The sequence below is a fragment of the Pteropus medius genome, unplaced genomic scaffold (genome assembly GCF_902729225.1).
Source record: "Pteropus medius unplaced genomic scaffold, Ma_sr-lr_union100, whole genome shotgun sequence".
Classification (NCBI taxonomy): Eukaryota; Metazoa; Chordata; class Mammalia; order Chiroptera; family Pteropodidae; genus Pteropus; species Pteropus medius.
Window position 1 is genome coordinate 26,997,731 of NW_024354875.1, and position 24,764 is coordinate 27,022,494.

General features: G+C 35.4%; 1 protein-coding gene and 1 long non-coding RNA gene across 11 annotated transcripts in view; one reads left to right on the plus strand and one right to left on the minus strand.

The window, feature by feature from the left end:
* The window catches only part of COBLL1 (cordon-bleu WH2 repeat protein like 1), a 138,777-nt gene extending 127,160 nt beyond the window's left edge, over positions 1–11,617 (minus strand). For 7 of the 9 annotated variants that reach the window (XM_039855914.1, XM_039855913.1, XM_039855916.1 and 4 more), the window contains exons 1-2: positions 11,264–11,372; positions 10,324–10,441 (exon numbers count right to left, since the gene is read on the minus strand). In XM_039855914.1, the coding sequence (XP_039711848.1) occupies positions 10,324–10,441; positions 11,264–11,357 (212 nt within the window). In that variant the 5' untranslated portion in view covers positions 11,358–11,372. Of the gene's footprint in view, positions 1–10,323; positions 10,442–11,118; positions 11,144–11,263 lie in introns of those variants that run through there. The other 2 variants (XM_039855915.1, XM_039855907.1) reach the window with 2 other exon arrangements.
* LOC120597167 (uncharacterized) overlaps positions 9,761–24,764 on the plus strand; it is a 46,127-nt gene continuing 31,123 nt past the window's right edge. The window contains exon 1 of one of the 2 annotated variants that reach the window (XR_005651347.1): positions 9,761–10,251. This is a non-coding gene — a long non-coding RNA (uncharacterized LOC120597167). The remainder of the gene's footprint in view (positions 10,252–24,764) is intronic. The other variant, XR_005651348.1, reaches the window with a different exon arrangement.

Here is a 24,764-nt window from a genome sequence, read left to right on the forward strand (position 1 = left end):
GCATTATATAATATATCATTTAAAGTGAATTTTTTAATGTAGTTCCTAGAAAATTTTAAATTTCACTTGTGGTTTGCATTATATTTCCATTGGAGAGCATGAGTATAAAGTATCCTACCAGAATTTGAGAACTGGTAACATTGATTGCCTCTGGGGAGAAAACCTGGGCGACAAGAACCAAGGGACTAGAGGGTGATCTCTGTTTTGTCACTTTTCTCTTTTAAATTTTGTGCTATTTGAATATATTGCCTATTTTAAAATAATGAATGATGTGACCTATAAAACACCACTATAAGGAATTACTGTCATTAGCATAATTATCAAATCAGTTTTGGATGGAGTATCTCTCCCAAAAAGCAACCATGGTACTTCTGAAGAGGTTATACATGAGCTTTGGCAGAAAATGCTTTCTAATAACCTAAGATCACAGAAGTATTTCACAAACTAAGGATACAAGAATTATCGATTGAACATAAGAGATTAAAGCCTTCAGATCTCAAACTGCTAGTTTGGTGCCAGCACAGTCTAGCATTTAGAACTGCCGCCTTTTCTTCCACCATCAAAGATTGTTTTTCATTTTTCCATTCACTGATGATATTTTGCCCATTTTCTTGTTCTTTTCTTCATCTATATCCCTAAATAAAAATTTAATTATCACTACATTTCCATTTAGCACAGCATGCATCTACTTAGATAACCGAAAAAGGAAAAAGGCCAGGAAAATTTTCCCCTTCGCAACCCATAAAAGTAACTTTTCAGCGAACAATAGCAGATCACAAAGGGCTCAATGAAAGGGAGTAAATGAGTATTATATACACAACTGAGATACACTTAATGTATTTAAATATAAAACAAAAAATCAAATTGCATAGGTACAGGGTATTACTATTTCCCCCAATTTTCTATTTTACTTTTTAAAACATTTTTAAAGTGTTGACATAGTTTTAGATCTTAAAATGCATACATCAGTGAAAACTGGTTCTCATTATCAGTGTTAAATTCGAAATGGGTGGTTCTCCAGGATTAAGCAATTTAAAAACCTCCGTTGTCAACTCCTACGCGGTCCCCTCTTTCCCTCACTCACTCTCCTTCCACCTCCACAATGTTTGACATAGGGCTGGGTTGGTGAGTATCATTCTGAGGAAACATTCCTAGGGCCACAGCAATCATGTGTGCAAAGCCATCCATGACAACTCAACCCTAGTGAGACAGGTTCCTCACTGGTCAGTCATTCGATCATCATAATAAACAGATGCTTTGACTAGGTTTGATCTAGAAAGCAAGGCATTCTCCATAGCCTTTAGCTATTAAAACAAAATAGCTAAGTGTCAGAATTTTAAAAATTGCTTTTTGACAGGAAATCTTATGAAATACCCTATGAAGACCAATAGGTGGGAAGAGATGTCAACCATGAAATTAAATAATCATTCCCTGCCTCCTAAACTGTGTATGCCTTCAGCATGGCACATCATTTCTTGGTACTCCAAGGCTGTCTCTTTAATACCAATGGGATTTGAGGTATCTTTGGGTTCAGACCATTCCAGTTAACTGTAGAAATCTAGTCTACCTTGCTTAGGTTTTACAATAACATAAGAAAACTGTGACTGCCTCAAATCCATGATATTCAAATATTCATTACTGCCAACTTTAACTTTTGATATGCTTGATATCTGTAAGAATACCCGCCCCCCAACAATAGATTTGGGTTATCAAAAATTATACCAAAAATTCACTCAATACCTTTGGATAACTTTTAGAATTGCCACTAATTCAGCTTGCATAATCTGGTTGGTAACGTGCATAACTATGATCACAAAAAAATGAAAAACCCAAATGTTATAACCTCAACTATGTATATGAAATCCTAAATTTGACTAAAAAGTTCTAAAAACACCTCTAAATAAAGTCAAGGCTATATACTACTTATAACCAGGGAACTAAGGTAGTTGGACACATGTTCCTAGGCTTTACAAGGATACCAGCTCAAACTCTGGGGCTGCATTTTCTTAATGTCATCTAAGAGTGAATTCCCTGTGTATTTCTACATACATATAGGACCACAAAGTGATGGTATGAATTACTCTCAGACATTGCTCCTTTCTTACAGGTTGTAATAGGTTCAAGATACAAAATTCTCCCCAATTAAAATGCCAGGGGGAAAAAATCAGTATATTTCCCTTTTTGGATCACTGTTGTAAGTTTTTTTCACCTGAATTTCCTAGAAGGGAGAAAATGTTCATAGGTAATAAACTATGCCCATAAAACTTGCCACCTTTTTGAGAAAAAGAAAACTGAGAAGACTGGTAGTGTAGGATCACAACATAAAATTTAAAAATTCGTTTCTTTTCACCTTCTCTTCCGCTTTCAGCTTTGCTCTTCTGAAACATAGCAAAAATGATTTTTGCTTTAAGTTAAAGCATCTATCTGCTCTCTGTGAATGGGCACATTATATAGGAACAAAAGATGGGGAGAAAGCACTCCCATAATCTGATATGACATTTCTGTAAAAATTAAATGACCCTTCGACACTTCGTGTGGTTTTGCTGCCAACTAATAACTGAATCTTGAGAATAATGCAAACTGTTTCAGACCACAAAATACAGATGTGTTTTTTTAATAGTGACCCTATCTCTTTCCTAGTTCTATTAAAGCAGTGATACTTGATTATCAGGCATAAAAAAAAAACCAAATGGTTGCTCTTCTCTCTGATATGTCCACTTTGTATAACTTACATCCACTTTTGCACAAAAGAGAAATTAATTCAATGGCTATTATAATTATCTTGACTACTGTGGACTCAATTGGTCAAGAAACTAAGGCACATCCATCAGACCAGCTAATGGCAGAGTGGTAGCCATTTTCAGATTCAGCAACTCAATTTCCTGTTTTTCCAGTGCATCTGAACTGATACATGTCTGTAGCAGCTGCTAAAACTCTAGCTCCTGTCACACAACTCCCTTTGGGCTCAACTAATACTTCCTTACTTCCACTTCTCCAGAAATAAAAACACGTGTTCAGGTTAGAGAGGGAAAAATTCTCAAAGAGTGGTGATAAGTGTCCCACCTAGGTCTGAGTATCTTAATTCTACTTCTTTACAAATATATCTTGGTCTAAATACAGAAGCTGTAATGTTAGCCTATGAAGTGAAATGGTATATTTAATTTTAACAAATATATCAGAATACATACATATTACTTGGTGTTAATCCGTCAAATTAGTTCCTGAATTGAGAAACAATGCACTCTTTCCAATGATACTATCATTTAAAAAAGATGTTCTGATGCCTTTGGCATGCAACTCTATTTAAAAGTCAACCTACATACCACATGAGAAAATCAGGATCATTTTATAGGCACAACCTTATTTTGGACCCAAACTATGATAACTCAGGTTCTTTTACAACTCCATTTCAGAGGCTTGCCTTTGAACCACTTTGATTATTTTCAAAAATCAAATCCCACGAATTTTGGTATTTTCACTCTTAATGTCCAAAGTAATTTTCTACAAGTCAGGAGCAATTACAAAGGCAAACCTCTGTCCTATCAACCCATACTTCCCATACTACTACTTCTTTTTTTATTATTATTAATTGTTTATATTATTTCCAAAGCTCTGATTTCAATGGGGGTGTCCCAATAGGGAGGGAACAAGAATAACAAGAGAAAATTAAAATAAGGGATTCAGAGATAATTGTTTTCCCTGTTCTCCTATTCTCCTAACACCTCCATTCTCAATATTTTACAACCACAAACCTGAAAGCCTTAATGGGGTGACATTTTTTTTTTCTAGAGAGTAGGTAGTTAAGAAACTGACCCAATTTCTTCCCACTAAATTCATGAAAGCCTGCCTCTGAGTTATATCCCTGAGCCATACAGCATGAAAAGACACAGATATAATCAGGATATTACCCATCACGGGGCACCACACATATTGGAAACTCAAATACTTTCATTTATTGCCTATGAAACTTGGAAATTCTGATCTTTGTAAAGGTTTATAACTATTTAAAATGTGGTTAAAAATTACAAAAAGCAGTAAGTTTTCAGATTTCTGAGTTAAGCTTAAACTATTTTTCTTGCCTTTGCATCTTTTGCTATTTGATACTGAGAATCCCAATTAAAACAATTCCCTTGTCAAATTATTCTATAATTCAATTCTGTAACTTTCTCATGTTTAAAGTCAATAAATAGTTTTAACTTATTGAAATGTACAAATAGCATTGTGAACTGAAATTATATATATATATATATTTTAAAAGTTCACTCTAGCATTTTTCTAAAAACTAGTAAGTTTTTAAGAGCCTTTTCCAAGGGGCTCATTCCTCAGCTATGAAGTTTGTAGGCAAAACTGAAGGCATTTGGCCCTTTATAAATAGCCATGGGAAACTTCTTTCTCCCATACTTTGAGTTTGTTTTTACTGTAACAGATGGGAAAAAAATTTAGCAAAGTCATAAAAAAAAAAATAGAAGTCTTACAACAACTATCATACTAACATTAGAACACTAAAAGCTTAGAGATAAGTACTATCTTTAACAACAACAAAAATGCTTGGTGGAAATTATAAAGACAGTTTGACTTAACTCATAAAATAGGTATGGACTCAAAAAACTAAACAGGAACTCCTTCTACCTTGGGTTCAGCTCCTAGGCACATCTGTTTCTAAACATCTTAACCATATATGATCAGTCATTTTTTGTAAAAGTTCCTCCAGCACAGTTTAGAACTTCTCTTTAAAATATATTCTAATATCTTATAAATGTTAAAATTCCACAGTGCTTACCAAGGGGCTAAGCCTAAGGGTTCGCTTGAAAAAGTATATATATATCAATTACTAATCACCATTCTGCAAAATCTCTTCCTATAAGATATACATTGCTTTATGCAAACAAAATATAAATAATTTTGTACTCATTTATTTTTAAGTTCAATACTTAGAGGTCTCTCCAGGAAATAATTTCGAGTTAAATATCCACTACTTCATTTACCAATTTCATTGATTATGCCAGAGGGTCAGCAAATTTTTCCTGTATGTGGGCAGAAGACAAATAATTTTAGCTTTTCAGGCCATACATTCTCTGTCTGGATACTCAGTTATAATGTGAAAGCAGCAATAAACAATATACAAATGAGTAGTTATGCTTTTGTGTCAATAAAACTCTTTATAAAAACAGTAGAGGATAAGAGATTGGTATCCAGAATATATAAAGAACTCCTGAAACTTAACAACCAAAAGAAGCAAACAACCCAACTGAAAAAAAGTCAAAATACTTGAACAGACATTTCTCAAAAGAAGAGATATGACGGACAATAAACACATGAAATACTGCTCAACATCACTAATCATTAAGGAAATGCAAATAAAAGCTACAATGAGATCCATCTTACACTTATTAGGGTAGTACTGTAAAAAGACAGAAAATAACAAGCATTGATGAAGATGTAGAAAAATGGTAACCCATCTTGGGACTGTAAAATGGTACAGCTACTATGAAAAACAGTATAGCAGTTCTCAAAAAAAAAAAAAAATTAAAAAATAGAATGACCATATATCATCGAGCAATTCCCTTTCTGGTTATATACCCAAAGTAATTGAAATATATACCCAAAGAGATATTTGTATACCCATGTTCCTAGCAGCATTATTCACAATAGTCAAAATATGGAAGCAACCTGTGTCCATTAACAGATGAATAGATAAGCAAAATGTGATATATACATACGATAAAATATTATTGTTCAGCCTTAAGGAAATTTTGAAAAATGATACAACATGGGCGAACCTTGAAGACATTATGCTAAATAAAATAAGCTGGTCACAAAAAGACAAAGACTGTTTGATTCCATTTATATGAGGTGCCTAGGGTGGTCAAAATCATGGAGACAAAAAGTAGAATGGTGATTTCCAAGGGCTGGGAGGAGAGGAGAAGAGGAGTTATGTTTAATGGGCATAGAGTTTTGCAAGATGAGAGGAGTTCTGAAGATGGATAGTGGTGACAGTTGCATTATAATATGAATGTACCTAATAGCACTCTATTGTACACTTAAAAATGGTTAAGATGGTAAATTCGATGTTGTGTGTATTTTACCACCATAAAAAAAAAAAATGGAGGGAAAGAGAAAAAGTAGAAGGCCCATTTCTACCTTCTGGATGTGGTTTGCTAGGCCATAGTTTGCTTACCAGAAAGTTCAACTATTACATTTTAAGTTCTAAGCATAAACATAATCTTTTAAAGTTAGCATCAAATATCATTTCTACACTAACATCATATTCCTTAGTTTTTTTTCCTGCATAGTTACAGAAAAGTTCTTTAGTAAAGCTCTTAAGATCAAAAACCAATCCCAGTGCCTAGAAAAACATGTTTTACATAAAATAAAGGCTCACAAATTTTGACTAATTAAATGAAAGCAGTTGTCTCAATAACATGAATCTTGGCATTGATTATTATATAAATAAATCTTTATGTAAGGCCTATTATATAAATATTGACATTTCAACAATAAAGGTCATATGTTATTCAATCACTCTAACACATTCAAAGAAAACTAGAATATGAACAAGAAGTCTAGCATCATCTTAACAATTTCATTTTTCTTTGATAATCAAAAATCCTAATTTTGAAATTACACTATAACTTTAATAGCTGACTAATAGGAAAAATGAATATAGATTATCATATGACAAAAAGCTATGCATTTATGATGAATTAAGTTAAATTATCCCCAACACATGAAAATGTTAAATATGATTTTGAAGAAATAAACCAAATATGTAAGTTCCTTCTAAATGCTAGGCATGGATTTCTTCATATGCATTAGAATATGTAGTTTTTTAAAATATATATATATATATAATACAAACATGATTTTTTTAAAAAATCAAGACGAGGCATTTACAAAGCCACTTTAAATAAAAATATTCTTTAGCCATTCAGTGTAATCCATGGTGGCAAACATACTGAATGACAACAGGCCTAGTGATAAAGGGCAGTTGGGGATCAGTCTTTGTTTCTATTGCTCTTTCATCCCTTAGAGTTGTGTAGCCTTGAGTTGTTAATTAAGATCTTTGAGCCCTAGTTTCCACAACTGTAACAGTTAATATACTTTCTCAAAAAGAAGTAGGAATTTTTTAAATAACATCACTGTAAAGCAACTAAATGGATCTTTAAAAAGTCAGAGTAAAGCTGAGAGTTCAGATCTTGAGTTCCCTTAAAATGTTTAATAGCAGCCTCCTTTCATTCTATTTACAGTTTCATCTCCATACCGCCTGTTGATATCTATGTAATCAAAGGTTCTCAGATATGGTTGCCCATTAGAATCACCTGAGCAGCATTTTAACTCTCCATGCCCTTGTCCCAGGTCAGGTAAAATCAGAATAGGTAGGGTTGCCAGAGCATGGGTATTAATTAGTATTAAAGATTCCCAGGTAATTCTTGTGTTGAAACTCAAGCATTTAACTTCTCAGTAGTCAATAAATGTTGGCTACCAAGAACTTGGTTTGTACAATCAGTGAACTTTAGAACCAATAAAGCATCCAAATGAAAATTTAAGAAAGCAGCTGCTAAATCATTCATTAATGTTTACTACATCTTCAAATAACGCCATAGCTCCAAAGCTGCAAAATTATAAGGTAGTAGGCGTTTTTATCCTGACTATCCTGAAAATTTGTTTCAGAATTAAAACATTTAAATTTCCTTGAAGCAAGGTCAACTACACTGTTGACATTTAAATTTCAGAGTTTTGTTTTTGTTTGTTTTTTTTTTTTAAGCATTATCTGATTATCTGTATGGGCAAGTAAAAAACACAAGCACTAGTAGCTGTAAAGACAAGGTACCCAAGATGACTCTCTGAAATTTAAATGTATCATATTTTGGTTAGAAAAAGATTAAAAGCAATTAATGCAATGAACTCGGTAACTAGTCCTAGGTTCTCCTTCAGGTTTTGCCACTAATTTGCTATGGGACTTCAGCATAGTCAGCATCTCTGGCCTTCAGATTGTCATTTGTAAAATATGGAGTTGCGCTAAATTTCTTTAAAATGACCTGTTACAATAATGTAAGACTTGGAAAATTACAGAGGGATTCTTTAGAACAGTGATATACAAAGATAAGGTGTAAACTAGGCCTCATAGGTTATTAGCGTAATGAGTCATGATTTAAGTAGTTTTATACTAAGGAATTTACTTCCCAAACCTAACAATTTATTATAACATATTGACTGAGATTGCTTCCTACTGCTTCCCAAATACCCATATCTGGGATAATTATTTTTCACAATTAAAATCTTTTTAGTGTTTTGGATTTTTGAGAGCAAAAAAAAGCAATACTGAATATCCAACAAATATTATGTAATAGGCACTTGGGATACACTAAGGGACAAGATATGCAAGTGAAAGAAGACAGATAAGCAGAGAATTTTTTGTTTATACTTTTCAGATAGTGATAACTTATCTGAGTAGAATAATGTCAGGTAAAATGACGTTTTTTAGATAAAATGTTGAAGAATTTTTCCAGATGACCCTCCTTAAATTTGGAGAGGGGAGGGCAAAATACCTTTAAAAAGTATTCTTTATATTTGAGAAATTAGATAAAGCAGTTTTGTACATTCTTTTAAAGAACTTATTATTTTATCCTTTAAATTCTCAAAAGTAAAATTTGAATTATCTTAACGATAGTCATGCTTATCACAAGAAAGCACTTACCATTTCTTCATCTCGGAGCCATCTGATCTCACCTATTTACTCAAAAGTATTACTTGATTTCTAAACACCCGTGTTTTTTGTGTATGTGCATATTCTGTTTTTTTTTAAGTACTTTAACATAATCCATTTTCGAATGCACCAATTTTATTCTATCTTATTATATGGTTCCTGAATAACATTTCAGTAGTCTCGAAAGCTGTCTCATCTTCAATTTACAAAACTCAAGCTCCATTTAGAGGCTCACGCTTTTATAACTAATATCTTTCTACCAATGTATTTTACTCATACGTCCTAATTCAAAAATGTATGGAAGAATATATGATAATTTCTAAACAATGAAAAAACTGGGGAATGAATAGGAATATAAGTCAACAATAATAGAGCTACTTGCAGAGAGAAGATAACTATTTGTACAAGTGAAAGAATTAATTCATACACTACAAAGTTTCCTCTACCTAAGCATTATATTAAATATCTTTTAAATTAGTCATGTTGCTTTGAGACATTTCCATGTTTCCTCTAGACAACTGCCAATGTTCGCATGGACTCTGATGAATATACATGCTGTGACTTGCTTCTAAGGAAACGCCTGTCATGTTCCAGGGAAAAATGACTTCTCTACTCTTAAATCAGGAAAACTGTACAACTCTCATTCATTAGTAACAAAGTCGATTTTTCCTTAACGTTTCTTTTCTAGAATGTTTCTATTCTCTTCAGGGCACTTCTGCGTTCAGATTTTCAGGAAAGGAATTGAAGTGGGGAAACACAAGGAAAAAGTTATACTACATCAAAGGGGTTTCCCACTTGAAAAGTTCAATTAGCACCCGTGTTAAGCTTTCACTGTTTACTAAGACCAAGGTTATTTCCACGTTCTGTCCATCTCTTGCAGAACTACCTGTTCTCACTACTGTTTACCCAAAAGCTTAGCAAAGTGATATTAGCATATCTGGCAGGAAGACATGCTTCATTTAATATTAACTCACCATGTGACAGCCCCTTCCCCTCCAATCTCTGCTCAAACACGTGAGGTTACAAAGAAAAGTATGGTTGTTTGCAGTCTGACTTCGCGCTAGGCTCTGGCACCAACAATTGGTCACAAGCACACACACCCCCAATCAGAGGCGCGCACCCCGTCGGGTCCCGGAACTGTCATGCGGCTGACAGCTGGCACACTCTCCCACTGCCCTCCACCCGCTCGCAGAAAGCCCCTTCCTTAGTCACCTTGACATTGCTCACGTGCCTGGGCCTCAGCTCTCGACCTACGAAACTTTTTACCCCTTCCTAGAAGCTCACTTACAGGTATCTCCCGCCGCTCCCCCAGAGCCCCAACAAGGAGCCCTTTGTTACAATTTTTGCTCCCGGACTCTTCGCCCAATCCCTGGCATTCAGCCGCTCTTTAGCGACTCAGAGCAGCCCAGCAGGAAAGTAATGAAAAACTACCGGGATCCCCAACCCTGTGCGGTCTCCGAGGAGGCGGTGGAAGCAGCCTCCTCGGCCGCGTGTCGGTTGGCCGGAGAGTCAGGCCGCTGGCAGGGCAGCGAGTCGCCAGCCAGGTAAACGTCGAGGCCTCGCCGGCCTCGCCGGCCTCGCCCTCCCTGAGCGGCGGCACCGCACTCGGGGCTTACCCGGCGGGGCCGGTGGGCGGCGTGGGCGCCGCCGGGGCGTCTTGCGCGTTCGGGGCTCGGCCGTCCATCGCCCTGCGGACCGCTGCGCGGGCTCCCGCTCCCAGGCGGCGCGTCACTGCTGAAGTGGGAGAGGCCAGACGGTCAGGGCGGGACACGCGCCTTCCCGAGGCCAGAGCAGGGCTGGCCGTGCGTCAAGAGACCGCCCGAGCCACCCAAACCCGGGCCGGCCCGCCTCCCAAGTGCGCTTCCACCTGCGGGCCCGGGCTCCCAGCCCGCGGGCGCCGGGAGCTGCGGCGGCAGGAGGCGGTGCTGCAGCCCCCGCCCTGTGGGGTGGACTAGGTAGCCATTAGGCGCCTTTCGGGGAGGCAGAGGAGCTGCCCAGGTTGGAAGGAGGAGGAGCGGGGCAAGGGGCAAGGCACACAGGCACGGCCGCCACGCCTGCAGCGCACCCCCGGGCGTACAAACAGAACGCCCTGGGAAAACTTTTCGCTAAGGAAAGTTGGGAGAGCTCGTTTCTTTTTCTCCACCCAAGGCTCCTACTTTCTTTTCAGAAAGAGACAGTGGCTCGCCTGTTCTTTCCCGCGCCTTCCTTCCCCACTCTGCCCTCCCCCGACCCCGCTCTAGCAGTTCGGCTCTCGAGCCAGGACTTGAAGGGAGGAGAAAGCGGCAGCCTCGCCGGGGCTCAGACCAGCGCGGGCCAGGCCGGGCCGAGGCGGCGCCTCCCCCTGCCCCGCGGGCGGGGTGCCGGGAGCTCGCTGGGCTCTGCGGAGCCTCTCCCCAAACCGGCTCACTCACCCTGCCCCATTTCCCTTCCCAGAGCCAGGGAGCTCGCTGCCACCTCCTCTGGCCAGCCACCTAAAAGTGGCGAGGAGGCTTGGCAGCATCCGAGCGAGAGAGGCAGCGAGCCAGAGAGAGAAATGGGGCGGGGATGGACTAGTACCGAGTTGGAATTTCCTTCCCCCAGGGCTTCGGGTTTTTGGGGTCCAGCTGGGGAAGCCGAGCGGAAAGGAAACTCCCAGGCGGAGTGTTCCCATTCCCACCGCTAGGGCGTCGATTCGGGAAGTCCGGCGCGCCCTAGTGGGACAGGTGAGGAGGAGGGGAGAGTGGGTACCTGCCCTGTAAGGACCCGAGGGAGGATCCCGGCGGCCGTGGAAACGCGGAGAGAAACTCGAAGAACGGGGCCTGCACCTTTCGCGACCAGGGTGGTTTTTTGTTTTGTTTTGTTTTTTTTCGATTTTCAACCTGACCTCTAAGATTGCTATTCTGTTAAAAGCGTACCTGTGACACTGATCTTTCTAATCGGGGGCAAATTTAAACTTGCCCAGTCTTTAGATGCTTATTTATTTATTTGTTTGTTTATTCCTTTTCGCCTGTAGCAGCGGTGACGTGAGGACTGGACAATATTATGTCCGAGGACAATCTATAAATTAAGAAACAAATGATAGATTTTATTCACCTCTTGGAAATTAGAAATAATCACATAGACTATGTGATTATTTCTTCGTGCCTTTTTGTAAGTTTTGGTTCCCACTTACATGCATACTCTTCAGATGATTCTTTACACCTGGCAAACAGGTATATTTGCATATCTTTATATTATCATAAATGCCAGTCGTTGTAAGAGACAAGTCAATTTTGATGAGTCCAAAATCTTGCTTTCAGAATAATAACGTGAAATTAAGAAATTTAAACGGCAGTTTAAATTTTTAAAAAATATTTCAACGAACTGTTATGGAGAGGTTAGATGAAAGAGCATCCTAAAAGTGACCTCCACTGTGGTATTAGTAGAAAATAACGAATCTGTTAACCACTTCACTCCAATGATAGGATAACATTTGGTAGGTGGTAACAATTAAATTGATATTTGGACCAATGTTTGACCAAATGCTTCTTTAGTTATTTATTCATTATAGCAACCAAAAATATGCTGAAAATGAGTATTATACTAATACCTAGCAATATACCATCTGTCTATAATGGGTAGTCATTAGTATTTATTCTTTTCTGTTCATAATATATTCCTTTTAGTGTATTTTTATATATGAAAAAAGTGGCTTATTTAGATTACAATATGGGAACCATATGAAGAAAGTTGTGTTTTAATATTTTACCTAATATTAATCAAATCTATTTAAATATACCTGGCTTTTAGTCTTTAAACAACTTGGGTTAAACAATTTCATGACTCAATTATGCTTCTAAATGACTAGCTGCTTGCAGACAATAATACAAACATTGAGTAACAGTGAAACTACTTAATGTCTGTAATTTCAATCACAGATCCAAGATTAAACTTTAATTAGTTTCAACCTTAATGTATGACACGCGTCTAATATTATTGGCTCCATTAGTCTAATCTGAAACCTAATACATTTTCATAACATTTCATACTACTGAAAGGCACTTTCAGTGCTCACCAATTTTTCCTGTCTTCCTTCTGGTCTTAAGCATAGAGAAAGATTACATTTTCCACTCCACTGAAATTAGGTATAGCAATGTAACTTGTTTGGATAGGTAAATGTGAGCAGATGTGAAATGTTTCATTTTCTGGTGAAATCACTTAAAGGCCAGTACTTGACTCCATGCTCTCTTCCCTCATTGCTGCAATTATGGAATTGTGTATTAAGATGAAGGTAGCATAGGACTGAAGGGTCCTGTAAAGCTCAGCACAGCTGCCCTGGAGAGCCCCAAGACCTACAACAGAATCTACGTAAGCAAGAAATAAACTTATGTTGGGTTAAGACACTGAAATATTGAAGTGGCTTGTTACCCACTATTACTTAGCTTACCTTAGGTACAGTAGTCCCGGCCTTATCCATGGTTTTGCTTTCTGCCGTTACCTATGGTCCACAGCAGTCAGAAAATATTAAATGGAAAATTCTAGAAATAATTCATAAGTTTTTAATTAAGCACCATTATGAGTAATGTGATAAAATCTCACAAGTCCCACTCCTTCCCGCCCCTAACATGAATTACCTCTTTGTCCAGCATATCCATGCTATACATGCTCCTGCCTGTTAATCACATAATTGCCATCTAGGGTTATCAGATTGTCACCATACGGCAGTGCTTGTGTTCAAATAACCCATATTTTGCTTAATAATGGCCCCAAAGCACAAGAGTAATGATGCTGACAATTCAGATATGCCAAAGAGAAGTTGTAAAGTGATTCCTTTAAGTGAAAAGATATGTACGTATAGGAAAAAAAACATAGTATAGAAAGAATTCGGTTCTATCTGCAGTTTCAGACATTCACTGGGGGTCTTCGAAAGTATCCCCATGGATAAGGGGGCACTACTACATAAACATAACAATTTTAACCTCTGAATTCCTTGACTGCATAGGAACTATTTATGACAATCTTTTATTTGGAAGATTATTAAAACATAGTTTTATATCTGGTAAATATAAGGCTACTTTTCTTTTCATATATTTTAATCTGGATTAAGTATTGCCTCATAGCTCCAGGCATAATTCTTATGCAGGTTATAAATTTTGCAGTCTGTCAATTCTATAGAAAAAGCTGAGCTATTACTATTGCTGACACTATTTCAACACCAAGAGTTTTCTTCCAGTTCTTTCTGAAAGATCTCACCTTTTTTTTTTTTTTTGAAACAATGTTGGAGGAAGTTGCAGAATATAAGAAGTGGAACATGCTAATGGTAGTTTGAGAATACAGTTCTTCCACTTGGGAGTTCTGTATTTCAATTGAAATTGGCTATAGACGTCTAGCAACAAAAACACAATAAATTGCCTAGTTATTTCAGCATTAAAATGTCTTTAAATTTTAAAGTAAATTCAATTCAGTGAAGCTAACCATTTTACAATTTTCATAGTTTTATTTGTGGAAAATCATACTCCCACGTTTGAAGAAATATTTGGAAATAATCTTGTAATTTTTAGTTTCTTCATCAGTAAGACGGTGATAAATTAGCATGATATTCTATGTTGCAAGTTTCAAATTATGAATAAATATAACAAATAATTGTATTCTATAAAAAAAGTTTAAATGTAACAGATACATATCATACAATGTTAACTCTGAGAAAGACTTTAGAGATTGTCTGCTCAAACCATCCACTACGTTTATTGGAAAAACCGAGAAGTATAAATAGGATTGTCAGATTTAGTAAATAAAACCACAGAATGTCCAGTTAAATTTTAAATTCAGTTAAATAATGAATGATTTTCGGCACAAGTGCTATGCAGTATTTAATTATACTAAATAATTGTTGTTGTCTATCTGAAATTCAAATTTAACTGGGCATCCTATGTTTTATATGAAAACTCTACCCATAAACGTATCATAATTCTTTTCAAAAGACATGCAGCTTACTATATGCCGATACAGGAATATAATCTGAACATTTAAGGAGTTTAAAGATAATGCCTACAAGAAATTAAGTTCTATAGTAGCATGTTTTAGAAAAGCAAAATAGCCATATTTCATAATCATTATTTCATAAAAACTTGAAAACATTCTATCATGTAAAATGGAAACCTTTGAATCTATTGACTGTAGTTACTGAGCACTGAATTACTTCTATCTCTCAGAATTTGAAAAATGCTCATATTTAAAAATCAATTTCTTTTTTTGTTTTGCTAAAACATGGGTAGCTCAACTGGTCATCACTGTTAGCCAGAACTGAATAGCAGCAATTCATCAAGCCATGTTTTCTGAATAGTTTTAGTCAATAATTAGTCATTTTTAAGTGCAGTAAAATCTTAGCTAAGAAAAAAATGAGAATTAGAATCCTTTAGAATCATCTTATAGCTCTATTCTGATCTAAACTTGATGTTTTAGATTGTTGTCACTTATTTTATATTTTTATTACCACAGCTGTCTTTATTCATTTTTGTGTGGAACTTAAACAAATCCAAGACTTTAGCACTGAAGTGTTAGTATAATAACCAGTCTCAGTTGCAGAGGGAGATAGGGCTGTCACTTATGGGGTTTCGTGAAAACTGATGCAGGGGCTCCTGAGTTGGCCTTAACTGTTGAGGTCATCAAAGCTCTTAGGCTTCTCCATTTCTCCTTGAGTAAATTTATCTTTTTTATATATAAATTTCCAATTTAATCATTTTATAGAAGCTTTAAAAATTATTGACATAAAGTTGATAATAATGACCTATTTTTTAGTCTCTAAGAAAGCTAAAATTAACATGGCATTTTTCATTCCAAATACATTTATTTATGTCTTCTCTCTTTTATTCTTGTAAATCTTGTCAGAGGTATGTCAATTTTACAAGACCCTTTTAATAATCCAACTTTTGGCTTTGTTGATATCTACTGCATATTTATTTCCAAATTTTTAAAATGCAAGGCATTGCTCTGTGAAGTGGGCCCTGGGAAAGGTCAAATTGAGATTAGAAGTCAATTTATCAGGCAGGTTATAGAGATGATACCTGAGTGGGAAATTAGACCAATGTTTTAGATACCCTTCAAATCTAAGAATCTTCGTTTTTGAGAGCTGGGTTATTTGGCAAGAGTAATAGTTGTAGCTAACTCCAAATTGTAACTTTCTTTTATAAAAGTATTCCTTAGAAATATGAAATTAGAAAATAAAAGATCTTAAAATTCTGTAAAAGGGACTTTATTAAGGAATGCAAACTATAATACATGATGCCTTCCAGCAAGCCATAAAGAAAGAGAAAATCTCTTCCTAATGTTATAGTAATAATATGTTTGATATTTGTTACTTGTAAGGTGGTAAAGAGCTCCATATATTTTAAATATGTAATTAATTCTTGTGACACATAAGGCAAAGAGAAGGCATAATTATTCTTATTTTAAAAATGAATAAAATGCAGCTCAAATTTTTTATAGGATTACCCCTAAGGACACACAAATGAATGGAAAAGTAGTGCTGATGTCTCCACATTTTTAATAAAGAACGCAGACATTAGCTTACCATAATGACAGGAACTACTTTTAAATTACTTAAGGAATCTAACATTATTTTCAGTTATTTTAATATTGGATTAATCTTATAATAATCACTTACTAAAATAGAGTAAAAATGGATTAAAATATCAAATTTCTCTCATAAAAATAATCAATTATGCCAGGATGGCGTTAATTAAAATACTATTTTATAAGAAAAGTGTAATATGCAGATAAAGTCTGTTAATTCTTAAAATAAATTTCTAATCAGCTACATATATTGTGAAATCTTTTAAGAAAAGATGGATGGATAAATCATTTTTTAAATAATGCATCAAAACGCTGTTTGCTTTTGTCATATTGTCTTCATAAGTAAATGGCACATTTAGGTGAACAATATTTTTTTATAATTATTTTAACTCAAGTTAACTAAAGCTATCTTTATTGTGTAAAAGCTCGTAGAAGATGATATTAAATACCTAGTACTTTGGGGGCAAGGGGTTACTAAATATAGATAGATTAATAAGCTCTTAAAATAACAGCTAGATGGTAAATGGGACTATTTACAGAGTCTGGTAACTATTTTTATGTTATTGGTGTTATACATTTTGTTTGATTTAACATCTCAATGTATTTATACATATAGTTTTACTTATACATTTTAGTATTATAATCATATTACATATTTACTATCTAGTGTTATACATTTACTATTTATTTATAGTTATTATTTACATTTACTATTAGGTATTTAATAGAACTATATTAACAAAAATTAATATTCAGACCTAAACAAAATACACTATTTGGTACTTGATAAATGCCTGCTATAATGATTTACACCAATAAATATGTCAAGATTCAAATATGATGTTGACAAAAATCCTGAAGGATGACTATTACAATTCCCATTTTGACTCTCAGAGAGGTAAGAAAGATACCATGCCTAAACAGACGAGCAGAGCAAATATTTAAATATAAATCAAAATATTTAACTTATGATAGGCCAATAATTATGTTAATAAAATCTTGCTTAAAGCAGAAGTTAAAAGAAGTATATGGATAAGGCCACAGTTATGGAATTTTAAAATTCTGTGACATTTCTAGAATTTGGTCTTTATCAATGGCAGAAGATTTCATAACTGGATGAGCAGCAGAATCACTTGGTGTTCATGTTAAAAATATCGATTCCTAGTCTTCCCATCCTCTCCCACCCTGCCCCTTCAGCCTAAATGTAAAGTACACCTCAAAACATGAGACCCTCAGAGTTAAGCAATAATGAAAAAAATATATACAATATTTTATTGCCCCTTATTTATCGCTATTGATACAGAAATTGGGGGACATTTCAAATGATTATGAGATTCCTGACTGTAGAGAGAACTTCTTAAGGATATCAACATTTCCAGTGCTTAGCACAGAATTTAGTATGCATCCTGTCCATTATATGTTTATTGAATAGACAAAGTGAAAAAAATAAATAAAATGATAAAACAAGGTTCCTGCCTTCTAGCAGCTTGCTTCTTTTCCTGGGTTTAGTGCGACATGAAACCACAGCAACACACAAAGATATTCTTAAGTGTAACAGGAGGCTCAGAGAGCAAGTATTCCAAAAGTTCTGAGTTAGAAGAAATCTGTGGAAGGCTTTAAGGAGACAGGCCTCAATATATGTAAATTTAGTTAGATGAAATACAAATGCAAAGCATGCCTGGCTGTGGAAAGCTTAGATGAATGAAAATAAGAAATGAGTTCTCAATCTTAGTGACAACGTGGACTCAGTCTAAAGAGACTGGGCACTTGTTAGAAAACTGAAGAATGAAATGTCAAAACTGAGGGAGAACTTTGAATTCAAGAGTGAGATGTATGTATCATATAAAAGGCTAAGTGCATTTGATAAGCGATAAAAAATGTGTACTAGAATATTCAGAATTTGAGAATTTCACATATACACAAGAGAGGGCAAAGGGAAATTGCTAGGCTTCCCAAAGTAGGCTTTTTGGGAGAGTAAAATAATGCTGTCCTTTTTACATGTGTAATTTGAGACAAAGTTCAGAATTATGTCATTTCTAATGAATTTTCATTGCTATGTATGCCTTTGTTAAAATGAAAAAAGCACTCTATTTACAGTGCCTTAAAATAGAAATTGATGTGCTCTGTAATGTTTTTGACTTTCACACTCTCTGGGTCTTTCCTCAATCTCAATGTCTCTTCCAGTTTGAACATCCACCATTTTACCTCCCACCTCTGGATCACCACTGACCCTCAAAAGGCACAAACTTACATTTGCTCTACCGTAGGATTTTAAAAACTAGTCATGCAAACTCTGCAAAGATTTTCTCTTTTGAAATTGAAATAAACTTGAGACTAAGACAGGCAGTAGCCTGCATATATTAGTTTCTGACCCAAATTATACATTTATGATTCCTTGGGGGAAAAGTCTTAGGGAAAAAAGCAAACCCATTTTCACAAAAGTCTTATTTCTTGAATATCACTGCCTTATTATACTTGAAAACCTGGGGAAAAAATGGAGAATTTTGTTTAAGATATTTCCATTTAAGTTTAACTAATTTTGTGACTCTATTAAAGAACTCAGACCTGTCCTCTTTGGTCAGCCCTGTGCTGGAAGATTTTGGCTGCACTCAGAGAACTCCGCTCCCAGAGAAACTCTGGGCACTTGAAAGAGCTACGTGTAGAAACAGACAGCTCTGATGCAATCATGAACAATACGAATTCATAATGAATTGTAATAGATAGTGTCAGCCAGCACTGGGGAGGACAAGACTCTAAAAAGATTATTTAACTCTTCCAAATTGGCTTCTTTGCAGTCACTTTTTAAGCAGTCTTTTGGATGTACTCAAACAATTTCAAGTCATCTGTCTTCTGCAAAGAAGCCAAGAAATTAATAGTCATCTTTAAAAAATGAAATAGCCAGTTGTTTACCAGCAAAATGAGTTTATTCAGGAACAGCAGAAAATGTAATTCCAGACAAGCAAGCTATAGCAAAACCATAGGCAGGCCGAGAGAAGAAAGGAAAAGAGCAACTTTTTATTCATAAAAGAGGGAAGTTGGATGAAGCTGTTAGAAACAAAACTTCCATTAGAGGAAAATGGAATTTCGAAATGTAGTGGCTTCTCATTAACTGAGTCATGGCTTATCATTGGATGGGTCTGTTGCCAAGCAAGGAGAAAATCTCCCTTTTTCCCGCTAGAGTAGTAAAGTAAGCTCCTTCCTGTTGGAGTCTGCAAGGTGTGGTAAGAGGTAGTGTGCAAAAGCTCCCCTTTTAGGGCTTTGTGACTCCATTTTGAATGAGGTTTCCTTTATTCATTTTCACAGTAGCAACCAACTACCATACAGTTAAGACTTACTAAGTTCCAGGCACTGCATAAAGCACTTTGTAGACATTGTTTAATAGTAAAAAAAAAAAACAAAAACAAAAACCAACCTATAGATAATAGTATAAAATAATACCTTTATTTTACTGATGAGAAAACTCATAATCGCTGTTATAAAAAGCACTTCAGAATATTATAATAAAAATGAGCCAATGGTAGCTATTTCACAAATGTAAGGTGGGTAGCACAGCACTATGACAGGCTCTTATTAGGTGATGCTATTGATTTTCTATATAAATAGTAATATTGACTCATAGCATAGCATTTCACATCAAAGAAAAGAGGGCCATGGCCCATGACAGACAAACAAAGGTCCCATCCTTCACTAGTCTTTTAATTTCTGTCCTATACTCATTCAAATGTATTTTTATCAAATAGCCACGATTGCCTTTAATAAGATATTAAAGGAAGCTTTGGTCAGATACGGTGGAAACAAATGAGATTTATTCTTTTCCAATTTCCTATTAAATTAAATATATACTTGAATTTTCATTGTATAATTCTGAACTTAGTGCCTCAAATGAGTTCTATAGATGTCCATTTTTTACTGGACATACCTCATACTTTTACTGTAGGGTAAGTTCAACAGTTATTCAAAAAAATTATTTTTTCAGAAAGGTCTCAATTTGCATTGATACATTACCAAAATTATTGCTCTTTATTGGAGAGAGGCCTACTTCTTTTTAACTACCCTGTAAAATGAAGGTTTGCTGGACTTCTATTACCAAGAAGTCTAAATCGTACCCACTACTCTCAATACTGGAATTTATACAATTATAGGAAATTGTGTTACTTTATTTTGTAGCTATACTTAAAGATTTCTTTCTAATTATTATTTTTCTCAATAAGAAAATGTATAATGTTAATCATTCTTTTCATTTAAAAAAAGCAACATTCATTTAACAAAAAATGCATAAATGACTCTACTTGTACAACCATTTTGTGTACATATGAGACAGTTTTCCTTGAGACTGTAATTTTTCTTTGTGTAATGCTGCAGCACATGAGGTATTTATCTACTTGAGAGATCAAAGTTGTGCAAATATTTTATATTCACTGTTGTATTAAATAAATAAGCAGACCTGTCTAACTCTCAAGATTTATCATAAAGTTCAAAATAAGTCAAGTTAGTGATAAATTCAGGGAGATGTTTCTGACTCTAAAGCTTCTTTAAAGATTCTTGCTTATGCAAGGTACATGTGAAAATGAATCACAGTCACACCACTAATGATTTGTACCTGCCATTTATGATTACTGGTATTTAACATAATTATCAAAAATCATGATTCAGAATGTGAAAAGCCACACAAGGAAAACAGGCCAGTTCTGATATGTATCATGTGTAACCAAGACAACCAGTCTTTTGTTTGTCTACTGGTTATGAAAATGCTTACTCCATAAATGACTCTAGTACAGCCAAAGACTACCCCATAACAATTATCCATGTTGTTTAGTTATTAACTTCTCGCAGGAATAAAACTAAAGATTCTACTCAGCCAAAACCAGGTGCCTAGCTTAAATCATGTATATTTACATATAGAATATATATGTAATATAAGCATACCCTCAACTTTTTAGATCCTTTACCCTGACTTAAGCTCAATTTTTTATTCTATCTTACAACGAGAACAGCATGAGGAGGAGACTTACAGTTTAGATAACTGCTATCTCTTAGGACTATTGACTATGTAATTATGCTGTTATGTATAAAGATGAAATAGTAAACAAATCAATGAAATGAAAATAGCCAGTGGCATTGGAAAATTATCTTTCAGATCAGATGGCTTGAAGCTCATCATGTGTGTCAGGATTTTTTAAATGTTAATCCTTACACATTTCTTTAAAAATGGATATTAAATAAATCTGATAGCAGAAGGAGATAATTACTCTCTCCTAAATATTCCCTGTAGTCTTTGCCCTTTCACTATAATCCCAGACCTGATCCTTGATAAGGTAGAAGTATTCATATTCTAGGACACAAAAGAGATAAATCAATTCTGTAGTCCTAAGAATTCACTCCTTCTCATACTTTCCTCTATCAGCTTCATTCCAATCTCCTTCAGCTATAGGGGCCTGCAATTTAATACCTGTTAGACTATAAAGAAGTCAATATGTACTCTATGAAACTTATGAAATTTTTCAATGCAAGGATACAATTTGCATATATATATATTTTTTGATATGGCATTACATAAGGGTCTTTCATGAGTTTTCTTTCCAGTCTTTTCCCTTTATTTTTGTCCCTTACTTTAGAGATTGGTTCTCTAGTGTACGAGATACAAAGAGCATGCTGGTGGAACTTCAGAATCTTATTTAAAGAAGTGAACTTTTTTTGCCCTTAAATAACATGGCACAATTCAGAACAGGTGAGTTCTCTTTCTGTCTGTGCTCTGAGTTACCACAGATTTCCAAATTACAAAGAGCAAGTACAGTTGCAATAAAATTTTGTCTCCTTGGCTCCCATTATTATTGTGAGCAAGAAGACTATAGGGTGAGTAGGCCAGAAAAAAAAGCAGACTCCTCTTTAAAACTCGAATATATCAAAATATTAACAGTCATCATTTTTGGTGTTTGATGTTTTTCATTGTATTTTTCTTAAACAATGACATTCTTCTCCTTTTGTACCCTGTGCATAGCATTTATCACATCATACTTGCCTATACACCATACTTGTCTGAAAACAAAGATTATATCTTAATTCACTTTATATAGCTGATAGGAATTTAAGAAAAATTTACATTAAAATTTTTTCATGAATTGAATCTCTGCCCACCTTCCTCAGCCAGCCTGGAGGGAAACCCATCACCGGCCAAATCTTGGGTTACCCTCATGCCATCTCCCATTAGTTGGAGCATAACACATGGATTTAAGCAACCCAAGAAAATTAGGGAAGTGCCCATCCTTGGCTGACTTGGTCAGTGGTGTTTTATATCTTCATTCTGCTCAGGCTCCTTCTGTTACAGAGGACAGTGGTTCCTCAGTGTGAGCCAGTCTGATGCACTATCAGTTCCCAAAGTCTTCCTCTGAGAAGCCTTTTCATATTACTTCATCATATTCATGAGTGACTCCCAGGCTCCTACCACTTGAAAAAATGTCGAAATCCCAACCCCTCTCTTAGTTTAGATCCCAGTAGGCTTGGGATACTCACCCATTTCAATTTAGTGTGCCAGTATCCATGATCTCCTCTTTCTTGAACAAATCCATTTAAATCTCTGATGGGCATAACTTTCTAGAAAAAAATAACAGCATTTCCTCGACACCTACCTCAGTAAGATCATGAAAAGTCTAGAAATACATTTTGTAAGAGAGAAGGAGAAAATACATATATGTTCTTTTTGCTGATGAGCTCTTTTAAGAAAAAAGACATTAATTTATTAATAATTTACCCTATTTTATTTTTAGCACTTCCACCCTTATTTGGCAGGCAGTTAAATAATTACTTCTAAATGAATGAAATCATCTTGCTAACTTATTTTTCCCATCTATGGGCTCAATCTTAATACTGGACCCATATTTTTCAGTTTTTTGTACATTTTTTGAGTAAACTCACCCACTTACACGGCTTCACCTAGCATCTGTTTTTAATAACTCCCAAAGCCTCACTAATAGTTCTCCCAATTTTACATCTCTATCTATGATAATTTAAATTATTTATAGATTAGATTTTTAAATTATGAAAGTTCACAAGTCAAAATTTAAATTCCCTGTTTTCATACTTTTCCTATTACCAATAAGTCATTATCTTTTGAATAACATAGACATGTAGCTTTTGAAATCAATGTCTTCATTCCTCCTAATCACTTATCAACTTTCGTTGACTCTTCCCAAATATCAGAAATACTTCAAGCTTTCAGTCCTTAAATCTATTAGTATTTGTTTCACAATGCCTTGCATATGATGGCAATGAACAAATAATTAAAGCTAATATTCAGCAAGCATTTATTATTGCAGTAGTAGGGTATGCCTCACCAAAATTAATTTAAAAATTAGGAAAACATGTTGCCAACAACTTCACCTGTGGGCAAGATATAACTTTATAATCATTTCATTGGTCAGAAAACACATTTTAGCATCTTTTTTTCCAATAAGGCAGAAGATCAAATATTTTTTAACAGCAATTTAACTTCACTAAAAGGACCCCTGTGTCTCCTATAAGGCAATATAATAATGTTGCCTTGGAAATCATCTCTACATGGTTCCCATAGTAGCATGATGAAGTTCCAAAGGGTATTATATTTTATACTTCTGTGCTTGTTCAATGTACACCTTCCTGGCTCACATGAAAGCTCCATAAGGGTGGCAGATCTAATTGCTTTTTATACTCTTCTATCTCTAGCGCTTCAAACTGCCTGAAAAAAAACCTGTGGGTTTGTCCCCTGACTCACACGGGGGAACCACTGTCCTCTACAGCAGAAGGAGCCTGAGCAGAAAGAAGTTACAGAAACACCATTGACCAAAGCAAGTCAAAGACAACTTTCCTTAATTTCTTGGGTTGCTTAAGTTCATGTGCTCTGCTCTAACTAGTGGGAGATGGCACAAGAGTAACCCAACAGTTGGCTGGTGATGGGTTTCCTTCCAGGTGGGCTGGGAAGGTTGGCAGAGATTTGATTCAATTCATAAAAACTAAAGAAATGTAAACTTTCTTGCAATTCATAGGTGTTCAATAAGCATTAGATGAATGATTAAATGTGAATGAGTATGATTTTCTGTTATATATAATTAATTATTTGTGGCATATTGATACATATTTACTAAATAGTTCCCATTCTCACAATCTATAACCTTAGTCCTGTTTTAAAAAGAAAAGAAAGAATTAATTGCATGGTCTCCTCCACAAATATTTTCACCCTGCTTTGAAAAGCAACTATATTCCCAGATGCTGAAAACTTTTAAACATCTATAATAGAAGTATTTATTATATTTGGCACAATGCACCAATGTATCTTCATATTTAGTCATTCCAGATCCTGGTGAGGGAGCAGCTTGTGTTTTGAGCACATGCCTGATATGCCCAGATCATAGGGTTTCTTCCACTGAGTATAGAAACACAACACCTGCCATTAAGACTAAGCTAACAGACTTCTTGAAGAAAGAGGCTGCGACTAAACTGAAGTGCTTGCCAGAGAGGAAGAGGAAGTAGAAAACTTAGCTGTTGCAGGCTAGGG